This window comes from Nicotiana tabacum, chromosome 10 (genome assembly GCF_000715075.1).
Source record: "Nicotiana tabacum cultivar K326 chromosome 10, ASM71507v2, whole genome shotgun sequence".
NCBI classification, from domain to species: Eukaryota; Viridiplantae; Streptophyta; class Magnoliopsida; order Solanales; family Solanaceae; genus Nicotiana; species Nicotiana tabacum.
Genome location: NC_134089.1, coordinates 96,482,661 through 96,504,884, shown reverse-complemented (window position 1 = coordinate 96,504,884; position 22,224 = coordinate 96,482,661). Strand labels below are relative to the sequence as shown.

At 38.1% G+C, this 22,224-nt stretch overlaps 1 protein-coding gene across 3 annotated transcripts; it reads right to left on the bottom strand.

The window, feature by feature from the left end:
- Positions 1-6,166: 6,166 nt before the first annotated feature.
- On the bottom strand, positions 6,167-11,672 carry LOC107796200 (uncharacterized). 3 transcript variants are annotated; one of them, XM_016618948.2, is made up of 7 exons: positions 10,990-11,672; positions 9,671-9,811; positions 9,213-9,578; positions 8,732-8,977; positions 7,816-7,908; positions 7,375-7,575; positions 6,167-6,793 (listed from the first exon to the last, which is right to left on the bottom strand). In XM_016618948.2, exons 1-7 carry the CDS (start codon positions 11,311-11,313, stop codon positions 6,578-6,580), a joined length of 1,587 nt encoding a protein of 528 aa, XP_016474434.1. In that variant the 5' UTR covers positions 11,314-11,672; the 3' UTR covers positions 6,167-6,577. The 3 variants fall into 3 exon arrangements, with proteins under 3 accessions (XP_016474434.1, XP_016474445.1, XP_016474441.1); XM_016618959.2 differs by having other exon boundaries at positions 7,375-7,499; positions 10,990-11,663; XM_016618955.2 differs by having other exon boundaries at positions 7,375-7,494; positions 10,990-11,663.
- Positions 11,673-22,224: the final 10,552 nt, after the last annotated feature.

Here is a 22,224-nt window from a genome sequence, read left to right as displayed (position 1 = left end):
GCCCTTCCTCAATGACATGTTCGAGGAAGTCAATCTGTTTTTGAGCAAAGGGGCACTAGGACAGCTTCACATATAGTTCGTGCTCCTGCAATTGGGTTAGGACCTTTCGCAAGTGCTCCAGGTGTTCTTCAAGTGTTTGGCTATATACTACAATGTCATCCAAGTAGACCATCACAAATTCTTCAATGTACTATCGGAAGACTTGTTTCATCAGGGTGCAAAATGTGGCATTAATTAAGCCGAACGACATAACCAGGAAGTCATACGACCCATAACTTGTCACACAAGTTGTCTTATGCTCATCACCCTCTACAATTTGAACTTGCCAATAACCTGTCTTCAGGTCTATCTTGGTAAACATCGTCGCACCACCCAGTCTAACGAACAAGTCTGCCATTAGCGGAATAGGGTACTTCTTCTTTACGGTGATTTTGTTTAGAGCCCGATAATCCACACAGAGTCGCAGGTTGCCGTAATGTTTCTTTTGGAATAGCATAGGGGACTCGTATGGGGACTTTGAGGGCACAATGATCCTTGTGTATAGCATTTTCGTCAATTGTCTCTGAAGCTCGGTGAGTTTGGGTTGTGACATTCTGTAAGGCGCCGAGGCGGGTGGCTTCGTGCCCGACACCAACTCAATTTCATGGTCCATAGTGTGCCTAAGTGGGAGTCACTTTGGCATGTCTTGTGGCATGACATCTTAAAACTCTAGTAGCAGCTCCTTCACGGGTGCAGGAATAGGACCCAAGGAGTGTTCTATATCTTCAATACAGAGGGTTGCCAGGAACGTAGGTTCATGTCTTTTGACTCCCTTCTTCAACTGCAAGGTCGAGATGTTCTCAGAGGCCATCTTCATGGTCATGCACGGGATAATGCAGGGCTTGGCCCCGTTTGTTCCCATCATCAGTAGTATATCTGTATACGGTAGGGGCATGGTGTTGGTTTGCCTTAGGAATTCCAACCCAACTATCAACTCGAAGTCATCTATGATCATCACTCCCAGGTTGAATTTTCCTTCGTAAGGGCCAAACTTTACTGGTAGCTCTTTCGCTATTCCACCCACTAGTTGAGGAGGTGAGTTGATAGCCTTGACATGACTTTTACCCTTTCCTACAACTAGACCAGGGCGCTCCACCTGAGTCGAGGCTAAGTAGTTGTGGGTAGCACCCATGTCTATCATCGCCGGAATGGGCTTGCCATTTACCTTTCATCTAGACGAAAATTAAGGTTCTCTCTTGTTTAAGAGGAGTCCCCTCATCTGCCTTCTTTTTTCCTTTCTTGGTGATTGGACCGATGTCCTTCTTCTTACAAATACCAGCACTGGTTTCCGCTAAGGCCTAAAAAATAGAGCCAACAATTACGTTAAAGGCACCTACTGGTTCGGTATGGTCCGCATCATCTATGTCATCATCGGTCTCATCATCAAAAGCTTGACGGGCGTTTATCTATGCATGTGGGCATTCATTATTCCAATGTGGTCCGCCGCAATGACGGCATCCTGAAGGGGGCTTTCTCCCCCGATTATTGTTTTTTGACGCGACACTATTGCTGCCTGAGGATGGAGCCTTAGATTTGGTTGCAATCCGATCTCACTCACTTCTGCTAGGGCCACCATTGCTAGGATGACCCCCTTTGTATCCCCCTCGGGCAGGCTGTTGAGGCCTATCCTTCCGAGCTTCCACTTGATAGTCCCCAAGGCATTCAACTGCTTGGGTCGCCTTAGGTAGGGTATCTACCCTTTGTCTTTGCATCTTCATACGGGCATAATGTTTCAACCCTTCTAAGAAGATGAAGAGTTTGTCTTTTTCCCCCATGTCACGTATGTTCAGCATGAGCGCAGAGAATTCCCGCTCGTAGTCCCACACTGATTTGGTCTGGCGGAGCTCCCGTAGCTTTCTCCTTGCGTTGTATTCAATATTTTCGGGGAAGAACTGTAGGCATATGACTGCCTTTAGTTCTGCCCATGTCTCGAGAGAATCTTCACTGGACCTGTTGGCTTCGTACTTCACCCGCCACCAGAGTTTAGCATCACCCTGAAGATACATGGTAGCAATTTCTACCTTCTTAGCTTCTTCTAGCCCCCCCACGGCATCGAAGTACTGTTCGATGTCAAAGATAAAGTTTTCCACTTCCTTGGCATTCTGAGCTCCACTATATGGCTTTGGCTCAGAAATTTTTAATTTTTGTATCGCGGGGCGAGGTTCACAGCACCCCCGATTTGGTTTCCACCTCCTCGAAGCAGACCTTGTAAAGCAACATTGACAACATTGAGCTGGCCTGTCAAGTTGTCTATAGTTTGTTGCATAGCAGTCACCCTGTCTGCCTCTTGTGCCATTTAGCTAAATCCTCGGCACGCTCATGTTGGGAGGCCCTCGAATTAGCCAAAAATTTTGGCTGCCTCTGTGGATGTTGTTTGCTGGTCTCCCTCAGAGTCGCGACTGATGTTTTCTATGTCAACTTCGGCCTGGAGCATTCTGCGGTCCAGGTCGTCCAACTTTTGCACTAGGCTGGTTCTTAGTTCAGGCACCGTATCCACGATGGGCCGTAATACATCAACCGTCTCTTCAAGGGCCGCAATGCGGTCCCTGTGATTCACCATGGTTAGAAATGGTGGTAATGGCAATGTGTTCCCTCGTCCGATGTTGAACCTAGGCACTGATACCAACTGTTACACGGCGCCTTCCTGAGATTCCTTGGAATGGCGGCGTAAGGCTAAGCAACTGATGTCATTGCAGTTACTATCCGCCAACTGAGATCTCCTTTGTACGCTAGACAAGATTGTCAGTGTCATATGGGAAAATCAATGTCAAAAGCAATTGAGAGAACAGAAATGAGAATTGAGAATGAAAGAAAGCTTGATTGCATTAATGAAAGCTATTATAGAAAAGCAACACAGTATCGAGGGGGAGAGACACTGGTACAGAAAATTGTTTGCTTGCTAGAAAATTTGATTACTTGATCCCCACCTAATAGTGCTTAAAAAAACCAAAGTTACAAGACTAGACCTAACTAAGCTAGAGGAACATAATGGAAGTACATGAAATAAAACTACTCTATATTTACAATGAAAAAGACTTAGTTTTCTCCAAGGTAGAAACAGGTCCGTTGTCAGCAATCTTGTCTTTGGCATCACGGTCTGCGCGCGCGACGCTGTTGGCATCTGCCTGCGACTGGGCGTTGGCGAGGGATATCGGTGGGGAGACAGAGGCACATGCGCGCTTGTCACTTGGCGCAACCAAGACCATAGGGCTGTCTGTGGCGCTAGGCATTGGGAGGCTTGCTAGGACGCCACGGGGCACATCCAAGGGGGTCATGGGACATGTCTGAAAAGCCGCTCATGACAATTCTCACGTGCATGCCCAACATGGTTTCATGTGAAGAGACAACATGGTTTCATCCCAATGCTTACAAAGTTGGAAAAATAATTTCATTGAGCGTTGAACAAAATTCAAAAAAAATTGAGGATAAAAACGTGTTTTCTAAAAATAGAGCCAAATAAAGAAAAAATGAAAAGAAAAACATGTCTGCCGGAAATAAGCCAAAGAAAGAAAGCAAAAAAATTTAGCGATAATAAATATGTTTAGCGATTGTTCTCCACGCATAGTTACTTTGCAAGAGGTTAGCAAAGCTCAACCATGAAAAGAAAATATTATACCAGAGCACATCAATACAAGCGTCGATATCATTTTGATGTGGGATAAAGACTATATTAGGTCTCTCAAGTGTACCCGTATTATCAAGATAAAAAATTGTCTACAGTCAAAATTTTAATTAGTTAATGATCCAAGAATTAAATTTACATTTCATGTAATATATGGAGATATGGAGGATGATCTTGATATTGTTAAAATAATTCCAAGTGCGCATAATTAAAGCGACGCATGGATTATAATGGGGGATATCAATGTTACCTAATATCCTTTTATTACAAGAACCTTCTTATCTTTTTCGGGCCAGAAAACAAAGAAAAATCTAGTGACATTTCGAAACTTTCTGAATATGTAACATATTGTAGATGTGCAGTTTCTTCATAAGCGTACACTGAGAGATAACTGGGATGTAGAAAGATTATCCAAGTTAGATAGCGTTATTTACGATCAAACTTTTATGAGTTTGTTTAAAAAGCATGAGACATGCACCCTTAAAACTAGAAAGAAAACTAAAGTTGAAGGGGTTGTGAATAGTAAATTTTTAACCGAATCCAAATTCTTATACTATTTTAGCGTTAAATACTTCTTTAGGTCTAATCTTGATATGTTAAACTATTATTTTTATTTTTTAGTAGATCTTATTTGATAAATTATAAAATAACAAAAATACTCACATATTTACTTAGTATTAATTTTATATTTTCATTTGCAAAAGAAAAATAATTCACAAAATATATATATATATATTTCTTTAATTTAGATAAGCTGGTAATTTTATAATTCTTCTTTTGTAGTTGTATATTAGTTAGTTAGAATTATTATCTTACTATTTTAATTTAATAGTAGTAGTATTTTTATCTATACTTTATTTTTTAATAGGAGTAGTATTTGTGTCTATACTTTATTTTCTAAAAGGAAGCAAAAAAAAAAAAAAGATATAAGAGCCAATGAAATTAGGCCACCTCATTTTTGTCTTCTAGCTAAATTCCTTCCTATCTTTTCATTACTAATTCATATGCTCTAGAATATTCACAGTTCACACGACACTTTTCTTGACTCAGATTCACACACTATTTCATAATTTTATTTTAGGGAAAATACATAAGTACCTTCGAACATATAGTCAAATTTTCAATTATTCAATATTTTAAATGGAATTAGCATCACCTAAAATGTCAATACCATATTTGTGTTTGGTGGTAAAATACACGCACCTAACATATATATATTTCTCACTAAAATTATTTTTTCCCATCAACTTCTTTTCCCAACTCAAATTTTATATTTTTTAAAATTCTTTTTCCCTCCCACCTTCTTCCTTCCCCCAACCCATAAGTGAAGCAGCGAAATTTGTTTGGTTGAAGAAACAAATCGAAAAATGGTGAGCTCTTAGAAAACTTTCTGGCAATCAATAAAAACCAAATTCTTCTTCCTTGTTCTCTCTTTTATATAAATTTGATTAATTAAAAAAATAGAACTCCCCTCCCCCCATCTCACTACCTGAAGCAGTGAAAGGCTGAAGGCCATCATCGGGAAACGACGAACATTGAATATTTTTTGCAACTAACAGTCAAAATCCTTCTTCTTGTTCAGTCTTTTGTGGGTTTCTTTTGGATTTAATCATAAATTAATTTTGGGACGAGATTTTTTCATTCCTTTCTGTGAGAAGCAATTACAATTAAAAGTTTAAAGTGGTGAGTGAAGAGATTAGAAATAGCAGTAATCCTCTATAAAGTGTAGTGAAATATGGAGAGGAAAGAATAAAATCTTCAACTCGATCTCGCCAAAAAATATGAAGAATGCCAGAACTAATTCCCGGCCAATCTATAAGTAACAAAACAGGAGGAAAGAAAAGGAAAAGAAAAAGAAAAACAAGAGAAGAAAAAATAGAAAATAGTACTCCTTCCGTTCCAATTTATGTGAACCTGTTTGACTGGGCACGGAGTTTAAGAAAAAATGAAAACTTTTGGAATTTGTGGTCATAAACAAGTCAAAAAGGGACCCAGAGTAGTTGTGTGGTTATGAAAGCTTCTCAATAAGGGTAGAATTGTAAGTTTAAGCTAAATTGTTACCAAATTTAGAAAGGGATTATTCTTTTTGGAACGAACCAAAAAAGAAACAGGTTCACATAAACTGGAATAGAGGGAGTATATTTTATTAAAATGTTACTTATAAAAATAAAATTTCAGCATTATCTCTCTTTCTCACTCTCTCAAGGAGGGTGGCATACACTCTCTTTTGTCACATTCGCATTAAGAGTATACTAATTCCATTTAAAAATAGTTCTGGGGTAATAGGATTTCTGCAAATATAAAATGTGTAGCTGGAAATTCGGCTATAAGTCAAGAGTACCTAAGCAAAATATTAATATCCACTCTCATTTACCCTCGCGCCGAATTAGATTTCTGTTCTTCTGCTATTGTGTGTTTTTGCCCTTCAACACCATTTAGAATATCCGTTACTCTATAAAAATTACGACAATTTTACAGTGCAACGTTCAGTATATATCTCTAGAGTTTTGAAGGCATAGTGAACAATTAATATCCACTTCAAATACCAACATTTTTCTGTATGTACAAGTTCTTTGGGATTGATTTTCGCGACCTCGTCCAGTATAAAACTATATAAAAACAAGGAAATTGACAAGCTAACATTCTGGCTGTGCCACATTGAAGTGGTGCTGGAAGTAAATTTTTTTGTACAAACTCTTAAATAAGAGCAACATGTAGGGCTAATAGCAACCTTGTACATCCTAGGCAATTGTACAACTCCAAGAGAACTGATGAGTGAAAAAATTATACTATGCGACATGCTTGTTGAATTGTGTGACCATCTCATCTAAAAGCTTTAGCTGTTAGAGATAGCACACTTGTATTTACTTGGTTATGTCTTCAACAATAACTACGAGGAAGATGGGGGAAATCTTGTCAACAACCTTGAGGTCTGTAATATTTCGGAGGCATAGATGGACATCTTTCGTTCATATGGGGATACGGATCCATAGTATTGTATCCGGGTAATTCCATCCGATACTTTCCACGAATTTGACAGAAAGGAAGCTTCACAGTGTCATCGGCATTGCACCACTTTGGCAACCGGCTTGAATTGTTCTCAAAAAACTTGAGAGTATAAGCATCTTTTATCTGCACTTCCAACAATATAAGACTAGTTAAAAAAACATTATTTCCTGAAATTCTAGAACTGGAGTCCAACATAGATTGCCATGTGTTTTCCAACGAAATGAACCAAAAGGGTTCAACAGCATACATGTATTCATGCAAGAATCGTAGTTTCTTTTGATGAGCAAATATTGGTGCTACAGTTTTGTATAAACATAGGCAGTTCCAAAATAGAAGATAAAGTAACTTATTCCCATAACTGAAATATTGCTGGTTTAAAAGTGTTCCTAGCTTTACCTTTCCGCAATAGGATACTGAAAATGTATCCTGGATTATAGGAAAAATGTTTATATACTAGGTAGTACACCCCAAACAATTAAATAGAACAGTTTATTTGGAACTGTTCAAATAACTAGAATTAGGGCATGGGTTGACGAAGATGCAAAGATAAAAGGAATGGACAAGTAAAAGATACTTGACTTGAGGTACAGACATGTTAAACAGAACAAAGGAATATGCAGTTTCTGATTCATCAAGTAAATTAGCCAGGCAAAGAGCAACCAACCGAAAAGAGGAAAGCTTAACAATCTATCGGACAAACTCACCGTGAACTCTGTAACCTGAATTGAGCTTGCAAGTTCACCAAATAGTCCTCCTTCCTTATACATTTCCATAATATAAGCAACACATGATGCTGACTTTCCATCACTATAAACCCAATCATCCTGCTCTGGAATAATCAACAATTCAGCAAAAGAGGATCCACGCTTTTCAACTTCAACAAGTATATTGGGAAGACTAAGGTTCTGCATTGAACAGAATGGATCAGCATTTGATATTGAATATAATCAAGTCTATGATTGAGGTTTACCCCGACTTAACAAAGCAAGTTATATGTCGGGCCAAATAATAGTTTATAACATCAACCTTTTGTAATTCCGTTTTAAATAGATATTCAGTGGAGAAACATATTATACCTAGCAGCTGCTTCAATGGTATTTTGTCCACTATTTGTCTCAACAAAAAGAGGCATTTCATAAATTTACCTGAGTTCCAAGTCGTTTGTTTAAGGCTTCATTCCACAAGTTAGAAGCATATGCAGGCTTTAGTTGGTTAAAAACAGTCATGACAGAAGCAATCTGCACCACACAACAATAAATATTACGTAACAATAACTAAAAATAACGGGAAATTTAATAAATGCAGCAAAATACAGTAGCAGCTATCCACAACACAAAAACCAAGTGCCACAAATGACCCACCTTTATCTATAAATGCCTGTCATTTCTACTTTTTTTCTCAGTGCCACTATTCCTCTTTCGGTTTTTCCCCCTTCTTTCATCCTCAACTTTCTGATTTCAATTGTCTTTCACGTATAAATGTGATATCTTCCTAGAGTAATTTCAAGCTCATCCATGATCATACGGCACTTTAATTTCTCTCACACTAAACCTATCAAATATTTAGTGCTAAAGCAAACATGTATAGTTAGCGTAATTCTATGGAACACTTGAATCATAATATTTTTAGCAGTCAAATGAAGCTCAACGGGAATAACATCATACTAAAATTCAAAGCAGATACCCCATATGGAAATCTAGATACTGTTCAGAAAATGAAACCTGCAGCTTTAAGACCCACCAAAAGTTCTGAGTCCTATATTATTTCGATATAACTAGTATGTGCCTGAAATGAAGGCATTTCACCAATGTCACTTCATGTGCACAGCATATTACTGCTTTAGCTGATCAACAAAATATGATGAGGTTTAAGTTAGCTGTTTGTTTTGACTTGGGATTATCTAATGTATTTGAAAGAACATATACAGCCAAAGCAGAAATTTGCTATACTCGCAGATCAAAGGAATTCGATAGTAAAGGACAGTATGGAAGATAACACCTTCAAGATAATAGGGCATAGCAAAAATTGGAAAGACTGTGATCTGAAAATAACATGCATTACCAGATGAGCATCCAAGGGAGAAGGGTAATTTCCATCAATTGTGTCTATCCAGCTAAATATTAAGTTATGGTAACCATAAGGTTTTCCTGCCATGCTTTTTGCATATTCCCAAGCAGCAGTTTCGTTAAATTTGGCTCGGAGGTCAGGGTGCAATGGGAGCAATGCAATATGTGGATTGGTATTGTCTTTTGTCAGCTCAAATTCCCACCATTCATCCCATGGTAGTATAGCAATCACATCTTCTCCCTGAAAGGAAACGCAAAGAATAGAGTTGGTACAAGTATTGCATAGAGATCACATATTATCTCCATTTTCCTTACCTTCCAGTTATGCCATCTTCCTATTTTTTTCGTTTCTTGAGTTGGTTGGAGGCGGGGGCTTTCGGGAGGTGAGCATGTAAGAGCATCTGCCCTTGCTCCCAAGAAAGAAGAAGCAATTACCAAGGAATAACATCGTATGAAAAAATAGTTTAACACACCACCTGATCATTGTCATGTCCAGATTCGCCAACCCATAGTTTCCCTTCAGCATCTCTCAAGCAAACAGCGGTATGGCCAGCATAGGCTCCTGTTGCCCATTTCTCCATAGTCTCAAAACCACCCCAGGTACCTTTAATCTTTGATATTGCAAGAAAATCTCCAGAATGAATGTCATCAGTAGTAAGGTTTGTAACCCACGGCTGTGGACGTACTTCAAATGAAGCACCCATATGTTTCTTTAGAAACCCAATATTTGACTTCTCACCCCATCCAGTATTCGTGAATAAAGGGAGAAAATCCCATAGTGCTGAAAGGGTTCCTAACATTCCTGCTTGCAATAGGAAAATTGAGATCCCTTTATATTTGACCTGTTTCAATTATGTTTGATCCATTAGACTAACGAATTTATGCTTTAGATCAATGACCAATTAGTTTCATTTAAGAAAGGATGGTGACTCACATATTCTAACTCAGCTTCAGACTTCCACTCTTTGATTTCAAGGGTATGTTCACGAGACAAAAAGTAGTAATCCCATGTTACATGATATGGAGTTGCAAAGATGTAAAGGTCCATACATGTCCAACTGTGTGCATTGCTGACCTGAATAATATATTTTGTTTATCAATTACCTGAATAATAATTTAATAGAAACACAAATACAAATATAAGAATGAAGTACAACAACAGATCAAGAATTGATATTAAAATGGGAACTCTTCCCATCTGAGCATTACAAAATAATGCATTAAAGAACTATAGAGGAAGTTCAAAATACACCATAAATAATTTGACAATAATTTATCACCATATACTTGGGCAGAGAACAAATAATCATTAATAATAATGAATGCAGATTATGCTTCCAAAATGTTTTCATTCAGAATCGTTAAATACATTCAGTCCAAACATCTGTGTGTGCAACCTCTGCAAGCTCAAGATAGTTGGAATATAAGCAACACCTAATCAATGCAAAGACTGGGATTTCGCAAAAAGATACCTCTACTCCACAAGCATGCAGTAAGTTCAATGAACAATGTTAGTCGGAGAAAAGTAAACTCTTAGAGCTTCCAGTGAAGAGGAGTAGAGCAAAAGATAAAGATTAGTTTAAAATCCAGTAAAATTGTCTATCAATCTGGCAACCAAATCAATAGATATTTGAGTTTAACAACAAAAGAAATTTTCCGAGAAGTTCCAAGGACTCATTAGCTAACTAAATCCAGGTATCACCATAAGAATGAACCACAACTACGCTTCAATCCCAAGCAAGATGGATCGGCTACAGAGGCAGACCCACCAATTTAGTGGTTGTGGGGTCACCATGACATTCAATATAAATCGGGGACACCATAACATTCAATATAAATTCATCTCATAATGAAGACATTTGCAAGTATATATGGAGTTTTTGTCGAAGTTTTCGGGTGCTGGGATCCCTCTCCCTAGTGTGCGTCCGCCTCTGATCGGCTATATGCAATATCACTAATATCACTCCATTTAAGCTCTTTCCAGTCTAATATTATACAAAATCTTTCTTGGATTACTAAATATTAACTCAAAATATAATAAACAATGGGAAGACATTTTCACAATCCAGACCCAAGTAACAATAAATTTTAAATTGGGCCAAACATCATCCCTAAACTCTCCAATATACACATGGACCAAGAACTTACATATAAAAACAACTGAATATACAAGAAAACAAGGTGAAATTTGAAAAATAGCTATTGCCAACACCCACATGGAAAAAAAAAATAGCAAAATAGATAGAGGGAGACCTTGATATGAAGAGTGCCTCCACCAAATTGACTTTGAGACTTGTTATGAAGCTCTAACCAAGCAGTATTCTTGTAAAAGCAAGCACCTTTCCACTCTAGTGTATTGTTTTCTGCAATTGAAGCAGCCCCAACAAAAGCAGGCAATAAGTCCACAGCACCGTGAAGGGAGTTGAGGATAGGCCATGAGACCTGTCTTGGTAACAGTGGCAGAATATCCTTAGGATTAAACGGTGATTTTAACCCATGTATCTGCCGCCATGGCAAAAAATGAAAAAGGAACAAGAAAGTGATTAATAGGCTGTGATTCCTCAAGTTTACAGCCATGGCTAGAGCTTCTTTGATGTTGGGAGTGGAGTGTTTAACATTAGGGAAATGATTTTTGACACCTCAACTCATTCATCGTAATTAGTTCCACATTTATTTATTATGTAAATAAATACCTTCCCAATTTTCAATTATTTCGAGTTTCTTTTACTCATTTCATTTATGATAAAGACATTTTCTTTTCTTTAATAAAGGTGTTATTCGCACAAATTTTAGCCTTGTTTGTTACAATTTCGTAAGAACTACGTAAAGAGTGTTAGAAAAGATTATTCTGTGAATAAGCTAATATTGGTCTTCCTTCTAAGTTTTAACAAATATTAAAAGGAAATAATCAAAAGCATTGTCATTTTAGCAAGAAACACTTGCTGTGGAGTGTTGTTATAGACTGAGTTTGCCAAATGGATTTGAACAACAGAGATAAGAGCCAACAGAATCGGATCTCTTTCTCATACGGAATATGCCAAAAGGGCCACATTGCTAGACGAAAATGATGTGTCGTCCCTTCTCCCTTTTTTGTTTGTTTGACGAGCCTTTGTTTTATTAATTACTTATGGGAAAAGCCGAAAAGGTCAGTCTACCTTTAGATTTTGCGGAATGGCCCTCGACCGCTATAGAGGTCGAGCATTAAAATAGTAGGTTATGAGGTAGTTGAACATATTTTTAACTTGTATCAGTGTGAGGTTAGATTGATAGGATTTACTCTTAGACTGCTAGCGATCAATATTGTGTTTACACTACTCTTCCATTTTTATAGTGCTGGTCCTTATTTATTGGTTATTATTTTTGCATTCCATCTATTTACTGGTTCTTGTGATGTTATTGATTCTATGATTTTTTGTCGATGATACTGATATATTATCTCTTACTGTCTTCTTAAACCGAGGGTCTATCGGAAATAGTCTCTCTATCCCCTCGAGGTAGAGGTAAGGCCTGCGTAAACACTACCCTCCCCAACCCTCAATTGTGAGATTTTATTGGGTCGTTGTTATTGTTGTTGTTGATCCAAATTTATCCTCCTATAATAGTTGAGCTTAAGGGCCACTTTGCTTAGCTAATTTTTTAGCACCTTTTAAGCACCAAAAAGTATTGTTTTAAGTGTTGGATCTATTGAAAACAGTTTCTCTACCCCTTCGGGATAGAACTTTGAATGACCAGTCCAAAAACTGGCTAGCCCGTGCTATTTTTACACCATTTAAGCCAAAAGGCCCAAAACAAGCCAAAAATCATAAGTTGGGTATTTCCAACTTATTGTTTTTTTAGCTTAAAGCTTATTTGCCTTTGACCAAACATTTTACAATCTTATCCCTTATGTTAGAAACTGTACGTCCACCAGACTGTATAGAGAAACAGGTTCTCTATATGTTTCCTCTGAAAATACTGATGAGCCAAACTGTATTGGGATCTGGTCCTATATCAGTTTGGTACAGTGCTAAGTCTGTGTGAGTCCACCAAATAGTAGAGTACCTGGTCCTTTTGTGAGGTTCTGTTATGAATGCTAGTAAAGTTGAATGTAAATAAGGCAGAGGATTTTTACGTGGAAAAATCTCACACAAGGGGATCAAAAAAATCACGACCTACACCTGTAGGCTTTTAACTTCACTAACTTGCAATCTCCCTATTACAAGCCACTTTATAATAATCCTATTGCAAAGACTTCAACTAACATGTGATGCTCTCATCACAAGCCACTCTATAACTATCCTAGTTACAAAGAATTAGACTAACTTGTGGTATTTCCACCACAAGACACTTTGTCACACTACGGTTATAAAGGCTTTGACTAACTTGTGATGTTTCCACCACAAGCCACTTTGTCACACTATGGTAACAAAGACGTTTGCTTATGACTCAACCTAATCAACGCTTCTTGGAAAGCCGGATAGGAGTTACAATGAAGAATACATAACAAAGACTCAACAACCCTAAGGACTTAAGATATCATCAATCACGGATCAGGTCCTTAAGGTTGCAATAGCTTTGTTCTTGAGAGAGGTTCTTGAACACTTGAGAGAATATCTTCCTTTTCTGATTTTGCAAGTGTTGGAACCTGAAACTTGTCCCTTGTATAAGGTTTATACTACACAAGACATCCTTAGTGATGTCCAATCTCAATGGGAAGTGACTGCTACACTATTGCAGGCAGTCACTTTCTGCAATTACTTTCCAGCTGTAGTTGACTTGTACTTTTGTTAGAGAACCCTAAGGGACCAGGTCCCTGTTGTGTTCCTCTTTGTACAGTTGCGATCAGTCACTCAGTTGCATTCCAACTGTATAGTTGACTTGGACTTCTGTTAGAGAAGTACCAAGGGATCTGGTTCTTGTGCACACCGCCCAGATTGTCTTGAGTTGAGTAACTTGAATGATGCTTTGTATAGACTCATTGTAGGTACACCTTGATCGCATCACTTGAAGTGATGTGAGTACTTTAGTTGGTCAGAGAATGGGTGGGCGCTGGAAACAGTGCAGTGCGGCAGAATCTTCGTTTTCAGTTGTGTCCAATTGACTTTGTACTGCCGTGAAGAACCCACAAGATTATCAGGTCCTTGTCTTGGTTCCTACCTCCTGAAGCTGTAGCAAGTTCACATTTGGCTAGAATCTGTTAGATGCAGTGTAATTCAAGTGAGTCAGGTTCTCTATCTGGTTCTTGACATTAAGTTTGTTAGATCATCAAAACACAAGACAAAATATATTGAAAAACCTATCAATCCTATCAATTTCCCCCTTTTTGATGATGATAAACTTAGCTTTGAAAATAAGGAGTTAGAGTTTAGAGAACCAGATTGAATAACAGGAAACCACAGGTTCCCCCTGACTTTATGCCCTTACTTACACATGTTTCCCAATATGTTCCCCCTGACTTTTTACTATCATTCTTGGTCTTTTATCTGGTTCCATACATAAAGTTTGTTAGATCATCAAAACATAGATTAAAAGACCTTAAGCCCATCAATTTTTCCCTTTTTGATGATGACAAACTTTGAACATTGATGACTATTTGACTTAACTAGATAAGGTACCAGCAACTGCATATGTTCCCCCTGACTCTATTCTTCTCCCTGGCATATGTCTGCATATGTTCCCCTTGACTCTATTCTTTCCCCTTTTGGCATCAATAAAAAGACACAGTTAGACAAAAAGGCATAAAAAGCCCAACAAAGTTAACTCATGCCACATATGTGCACACAATCATGATAGAAAAGAGAAGCAAAAGGGAAAACAAGCATTATACAAGTAAAAGAAGAGCTGTTTTATTGACAAGAAATTTGACTGTTTCAACATGAGCAGCAATGATGAAATCCAACATGCCATCACAAAAAGATAAATAAAAAGAAAAACAACAGCCACAAAATCATCAGAGCAAAAGATAACTGGCCACTGAGAGGATCCTAGGGGGCACTAGAAGAGGGAGGCTTGGAAGAGGAGGGAGCAATAGTTTTGAGAGCTAGGTCCATGCGGGCAGTTACAGACAACTGTTAGTCAAGCAATTTCTCCCGCAAGTTCTCCACTAGTTGCCAAAGTCCAGAACTTGTCTAATACCTGCCATCTTCTAGTTTGTTGGGCAAGCGTGCAACCCCACAAGACTTGGAATGGTCTTTACTGAACCAGGTCCTCCCATATTTTCCCACTTTTATTTTCTAGACATTTCAACAAACTTCTTGTTCTTGCTTGCAACAGCCACAATGTCACTTTTCAAAACAAATCTTTCTCAACCACAAACTTTTGTAAATATTTTTACTAAGGAACTAGGTTTCTCCACAACATCTTTATCAACCTCAATCACTGGAATGTGTTTAACAGCCACAACTTCCCCTTATTTCATCAACCGTTTTTTTCTTTCTAAATACTCTGCTTACTCTTCTGCAAGGTAGACTCAAAAGCCTCTTTCTTCTACAACCACCTGGTTTGTTTTAGCTAAAGGAGAATCAGGTTCTTCAATAGGTTCTTCTGTGATGGTGTCATGAACCGGAGACTCAAAAAGCACCAGAGTCGCTTCATCCCCTAAGAATGGGGTTTCTTCCCCCTGAGATTCAGGAACAGAGGAGAAGTAGGGTTTGCAACACATGGAGGTGTGACAGGGTTTTGATGGATGAGTAGAGGTGACTAGAGATAAGGAGGAAACTGGTATGGGTACAGTAGTATCAGGGATAGTGAAGAAGTGGGTTTCTGGTGATGGTATTAAGGGAGGAGGAGATGTAGGAGTGATGTTGATGGCAAGAGAAAAAGACGATTATTCGTTGGCCTTGGTGAGAGAAGTGGTAGAGAGTTCTGAAAGAAAAATTAAAAAGATGCAAAGGGAGACCATGATTTAGAATTGTTGATCTGGATCATGTGGCAGTTGAATTAATTTTGCTATCCTCTTTTTTTTTTGAACAAGCATGAGAAAATCACATTACTACTAACCTGTGGTGCAGGAAATAGGTTCCTGACCTATTTTTTGTAAAAAGGATTTTTGCAACTCTCCTCCGAAGTTCAACACTGTTCCTTTATTCTATGATCATCATGCGTGATTAGGTTTACAATAGTATAGATGTGAGTTAGGCCTAGTCAGAAAACACTTTAGCCAATTTTACCTAAGTATGACTATCATAGTTACGTCTACAGAACCAAGTTCTTAATTAGGCTTAAGTAATCCCAATGTCATCTTGTTTCTCAAAGTGTTCCCTGCTCAGAGCTTTGGTGAAGATATCTACAATTTGATCTTCTGTGCAATAAAATCTTATACACCTTTTCTACATAGTGCCTAAGAAAATGGTGTCTGACATCAATGTGCTTGGTTGTATTGTGTTAAACTGGGTTATTTTTCATGTTGAGAGCACTGGTGTTGTCACATAGAAGCGGTACACAATTAGTGTATACACCAAAAACTTCCAATTGTTGCTTGATCCACAAAGAACGAGCACATCACGAGGCAGGTGCAACATATTCTACTTCAACTATTGAGAGAGCTACTGAGTTTTGTTTCCTTGTACCCCATGAGATAAAGCATGATCTAAAGAAATGAACCTTTCAAGATATTCTTTTCCTGTCCACCAGATAACCTGCATAATCAGCATCAACATAACCAATAAGGTTTAAATTGTCACCTGAAGGATAGTACAGAACCAAGTTTTGTGTGCCCTTAAAATTTCTCAGAATTCTCTTAGCAACCTTCATGAGGAGATTCCTTAGAATTTTATTGGAACCTTGCACATAATCTCACACCAAATACAATGTATGTCCTGCTGGCAGTAAGGTAGAGTAGAGATCCAATGATTCCCATGCTTCCATGTCAATCTTTTTCAAGAGTTCTTTGATGCATTTCTGCTAACTGATACAAGTTTTCTTTATGGACTGCTTCACTTGAAGACCCAGGAAGACATTCAGTTCCACATCATACTCATTTCAAACTCACTTCCCATGAGTTTAGCAAATTTGTCACATAATGAGTTAGTTGCAGCTCCAAATAGGATGTCATCCATATAAATCTGATCAATGAGCAGGTTCCTTCCCTGTTTTTTCAAAGATAATGTATTGTCAATCTTTCCTCTTGTGAAGCCATTTTTCCAAGAGAAACTTGGATAATCTCTCATACCAAGCTCTAGGGGCCTGCTTCAATCCGTACAGTGCCTTATCCAATTTTGATTATATGTTCAGGATGTACATGACGTTCAAACACTAGAGGTAGCTTGATATAAACTTCTTCCTTGAGAAAACCATTCAGGAAGGCACTCTTCACATCCATTTGGAATAGGGTAAATTCCATATGTGAAGCAAAGACAATGTGGATCCTACTAGCTTCCATGCGAGCTACTGGGCCAAAAGTCTCATCATAATCGATCCCTTCCTCTTGATTGAATCCTGGGACAACAAGCCTTGCTTTGTTCCTTATAGCATTTTCATGTTCATCCAGCTCATTCCTGAATACCCACCTGGTTCCTATGATGGTTCTGTCTGAGGGTCTAGGTACCAGGTGTCATACCTTGTTTCATTCAAGTTGATACAGTTCCTCTTGCATTTCAGTGATCTATTCTGCATCCTACAAGGCTTCCTTGATATTTTTGGATTCTTTTTGGGATAGAATGCTGAGAAGGCTAGGGAATTTTTGCTTTTTGATCTTGTCTAAACTCTAGAATCAAGCGGGTGATTATATTATCAAGTGAATGAGAGCTTTTGTGTTTCCAATTTGGGACTGAAGATTGATTGGTCGAAAAACTGGGTAAGTTAAATGGATTTCCCTACACTCCTTCATCTTACTCATCAAATCAGCCTTTCCATTTGAAGCTCCAGATATTTCCCAGGGACCAAAAGTGGTTCATTATCTTAATCATCACTGTTTCCTCCTTTTTTAGAGGAGGATGTCTTGTTGAATAGCACATGAACACTTCCTTCCACACAATGTGCTGTTTTGTTGTAGACTTTGTGGGCTTTGCTTTGAGTGGAGTATCCCAGAAGGATTCTTTCATTGTTTTTTTGCATCAAACTTCCCAAGCTGGTCCTTCTCATTGTTGAGACCATAAAAGCTCAGCATTTTCATCCGAAGGTTCTCAGATGAGTCAACTTAGGTTTCCTTCCAGTCAGCAACTCATAGGGGGTTTTGTTCAGGAGATGTCTGATCATGCACCTCTTTGCACTCCTGCTCAGTATTCCTATAGGAATTGCATGCTCCGTGTCTTCAAACTTTGAATTTGACATACCATGGACCATGTCCTTCTTCATCAATATATCCAGAAATGAGAAACTTGTATTCCCCAAATCCTTTATGCCAAGTCTTTGAATCATTATCAACTGCATTCAAGAAGCTCATTTCACCAGCTTAGACACAAACTTATTCCTTGTTTTCTTCCCCATACCTATAATGTACCCCTTCTTTCCATTTTCCAAGGGGTACATCCCTTCCTTCCAGGTCTTTTACTGATAGAAAATCTATGGTATTTCCAGTCATGCGCTTTGAGCATCTACTATCCATGATCCATTACATTCCGCTTCCTCCCACTGTTCCCTTCACATCTAAATTATGGGTTAGATTTAGGAACTCAAACTAGTTTGGGTCCCTTGTTATGATATAAAGGATGGATAATGGCTCTTCTAGTACATGCATGCAATATTGGTTTCTTACGAGCGGTACCTGGTCCCCTATTAGTAGTCACTTTGTTAGTAAACACTTCGTTTTTCTGAACAGATTGAGCCCTGGCTTGGCAATTTTCTTTGAGGTGCCCATTGTTCCCACAATGGGTACACAACCAGTTATCAAGAATTGTGACGTACTTGCTCTGAGGGTTGTAAGGAGTTTTCTCCTTTTGGAACCCGATTCCCTACCTGTTTCCACTATTGTTGAAGTACATGATAGTGACAGCATCTAAGGACCAGGTCCACTTGAAAGATTTCTCAAGATCACTTTTTACTCTCTTCAATTCTGCTTGAAGCTGCCTATTTTTTTTTGAGTTCGCCACATATCCTAGTTCTAGTAGCTTTCTACTCATTTTCAAGCCTAATGTGTTCCTCACTGGCTATCTCCTTTCCTTTTCCAGAATTTTTAGGTTTTGACTTAATCTTCGGTCTATCTATTATTTCCCTTAGGTCTACAATTACTGTCAAGAGATCATTTCTTTCCGCTTTGAGGTTTTGAATGGTTTCCTTATGGTCGATAATTACAGCCGCTAATTCATCCCTAGTTTGTTTAGCTTCTCCTAATTCTAAGATCACGGAATCTCTATCCTCCACAAGACTATGATAGGCATCGATCAATATACTAGCTAAAGACATGAGTTTCTTAGGAGAGTAGGATTTCAAATTTCTCTGAACATACCTGAAATTTACCTCCTTGTTGTCATCGTCTTCATCATCATCTGGTTGCGCCATCAATACAAAAGTTGAGTTGTATTCATTTTCCTCGCCTTCACTTGCCATCATGGAGCTATCACCAGCATGAGTTTCATCTTCAGACTCACCAAATGCAAGAGCCTGTTTCACCATGTTGCAAGCATATCTCTTTTTCTTGAAGTCCTTGAAGGGCATCAGGTTCCTCTTAGCTATTTTTTCAGACTTATTCTAAGAGAACTCTTGCTTCAAGAGAGGACAGTCTTTGATGAAGTGACCAGGCTTTCCACACTTAGGACAGAGTTCGTAATTTTTTGGTTTGTTGGAGCTGTCCCTTTTTAGCATTTCTCTATTTCTACCGACCATCTTTTGAAATCTTTTGGTTAGGTAATCCATGTCACTATCTTCCTCACTTAATCATTGTTATCATCTTTAAGTACCCGGTACTTTTCCTTTTTTGGTTTTCTCCTTTCAAGAGTTGGTGGAGCAGCCATGAGGATCCTTCCTAGGTGTTAGCCTGCTAGGAGGAACCCGCTCTGATACTACTTGTTAGAAACTGTGTGTCCACCAGACCGTATAGAGAAACGGGTTCTCTATATGTTTCCTCTGAAAATACTGATGAACCAAACTGTACAAGGATCTGGTCCTATATCAGTTTGGTACAACGCTAAGTTTGTGTGAGTCCACCAAATAGTAGAGTACCTAGTCCTTTGTGAGGTTCTGCTGTGAATGCTAGTAAAGCTGAATGTAAATAAAGTAGAGAAGTTTTACGTGGAAATATCCCACACTAGGGGATCAAAAAAACCACGACCTACACTTGTAGTCTTTTAACTTCACTAACTTGCAATCTACCTATTACAAGTCACTTTACAATAACCCTATTGCAAAGACTTCAACTAACATGTGATGCTCTCATCACAAGCCACTCTATAACTATCCTAGTTACAAATAATTTTACTAACTTGTGGTATTTTCACCACAAGCCACTTGTCACACTACGGTTACAAAGGCTTTGACTAACTTGTGATATTTCCACTACAAGCCACTTTGTCACACTATGGTAACAAAGGCTTTTTCTATGACTCAACCTAATCAATGCTTCTTGGAAAGCCAGATAGGAGTTACAATGAAGAACACATAACAAAGACTCAACCCTAAGAACTTAAGATATCATCAATCACGGATCAGATCCTTAAGGTTGCAGCAGCTTTGTTCTTGAGAGAGGTTCTTGAGCACTTGAGAGAATATTTTCCTTTTTTGATTTTGCAAGTGTTGGAACCTGAAACTTGTGCCTTACATAAGGTTTATACTAAACAAGACATCCTTAGTGATGTCCAATCTCAATGGGAAGTGACTGATGCACTGCCTGCTACACTGTTGCAGGCAGTCACTTTCTGCAATTGCTTTCTAGCTGTAGTTGACTTGTACTTTTGTTAGAGAACCCTAAGGGACTAGGTCCATATTGTGTTACTCTTTGTACAGTTGCGATCAGTCTTTCAGTTGCGTTCCAGTTGTATAGTTGACTTGGACTTCTGTTAGAGAAGTACCAAGGGATCAGGTTCCTGATTTGGTTCTTGTGCACACCGCCTAGATTATCTTGAATTGATTAACTTGAATGATGTTTTGTATAGACTCATTGCAGGTACACCTTGATCATATCACTTGAAGTGATGTGAGCACTTTAGTTGTTCAGAGAATGAGTGAGCGCTAAAAACAGTGCAGTACGGTAGAATCTTCGTTTCCAGTTACATCCAATTGACTTTGTACTTCCGTGAGGAACCCACAAGAGTATCAGGTCCTTGTCTGGGTTCCTACGTCCTGAAGCTGCAGCAAGTTTATATTTGGCTGAAATCCGTTAGATGCAGTGTAATCCAAGTGAGTCAGGTTCCCTATCTAGTTCTTGGGATTAGGTTTGTTAGATCATCAAAATACAAGGCAAAAAATATTGAAAAACCTATCAATCCAATCACCTTATAATATTATAATTTCAAAAGTGCCCTTCAGTACAAAGCCCTACTTTCTATTGGTTTCTACTTTCTTTTGCCTCTCCTCCCTCTCATTTCCAGTATCTGCCTTCGTTCCTTTTAAGCACCAAAAAGTATTGTTTGTAGCATTGAAATTATAATCAAGTACTTGTTGGATAGTATATATATATATTAGAAAGTAAAACAACATAGAAAATAAAGCATTTGGGATTGCCAAATTACCAAAAGTAATGAAAGAAAACGTGATAACTGAAATTCAAAAAGGTTTTTTTTTATTTAGTAAATCTATCCATCCATGTTTCACCTTCCGTGGTGGTGTAGGGTTGGGTATTAACTCCTATCTAAAGGTAGATCCAAATTTAAAGTTTATGAATTCTTACATCTATCTCAATAATATTTTGTTCACAAATATTTATAGATATTTAATAAAAATTTTAATACACATATAAGGTTTGCATAAAAATTGATGTATTGGGAATAACATGAGATATATATATGTGCAACAACAAAATAATGTATAACAGTAGGAGAATAATATTGAGTTAATCAGTTATAAGTCAGTGTACACGTAAGCAATTAGTTAGGAGATTAGTGGAAGTTGAGTTGTCTATATATGTATGGTTTATTCTCTTTGTAAATGTAACTTTTATTTTCTCTCAATACATACTCTCTTCCCACACTCTGTCACTCCTCCCCATCCATGCGTTCATAAATGGTAGAATCGGTTTAGAGTTTTGAGTGTTAAATGATTAGAGTTTTATCATGGTATCAGAGCAGTGAAACCGCAATTGCAAGTCGAAGTTGATAATCCTGTCCAATTTCACGCTAATTTCATTCTTCAAATTACAATTTGTGTATAAAGTTCAATAATGGCAGCGAAAATTGATATCGACCATAATCACCCACTATTTCTTCATCCATAGAACACTGCCTGAGCTCCGATCATTTCAATTCAACTGACCAATTCAGAAAATTACTCCAACTGGAAACATGCGATGTAAATCTAACTGTTAGGAAAGAACAAGCTTTGGTTAGTCGACGGAACTTTAAAAAAGGGAAATTTTGACAAGGAACTGAGTCATCAATGAGATCGATGCAATACTATTGTCCTAGGGTGGATTATGAATTC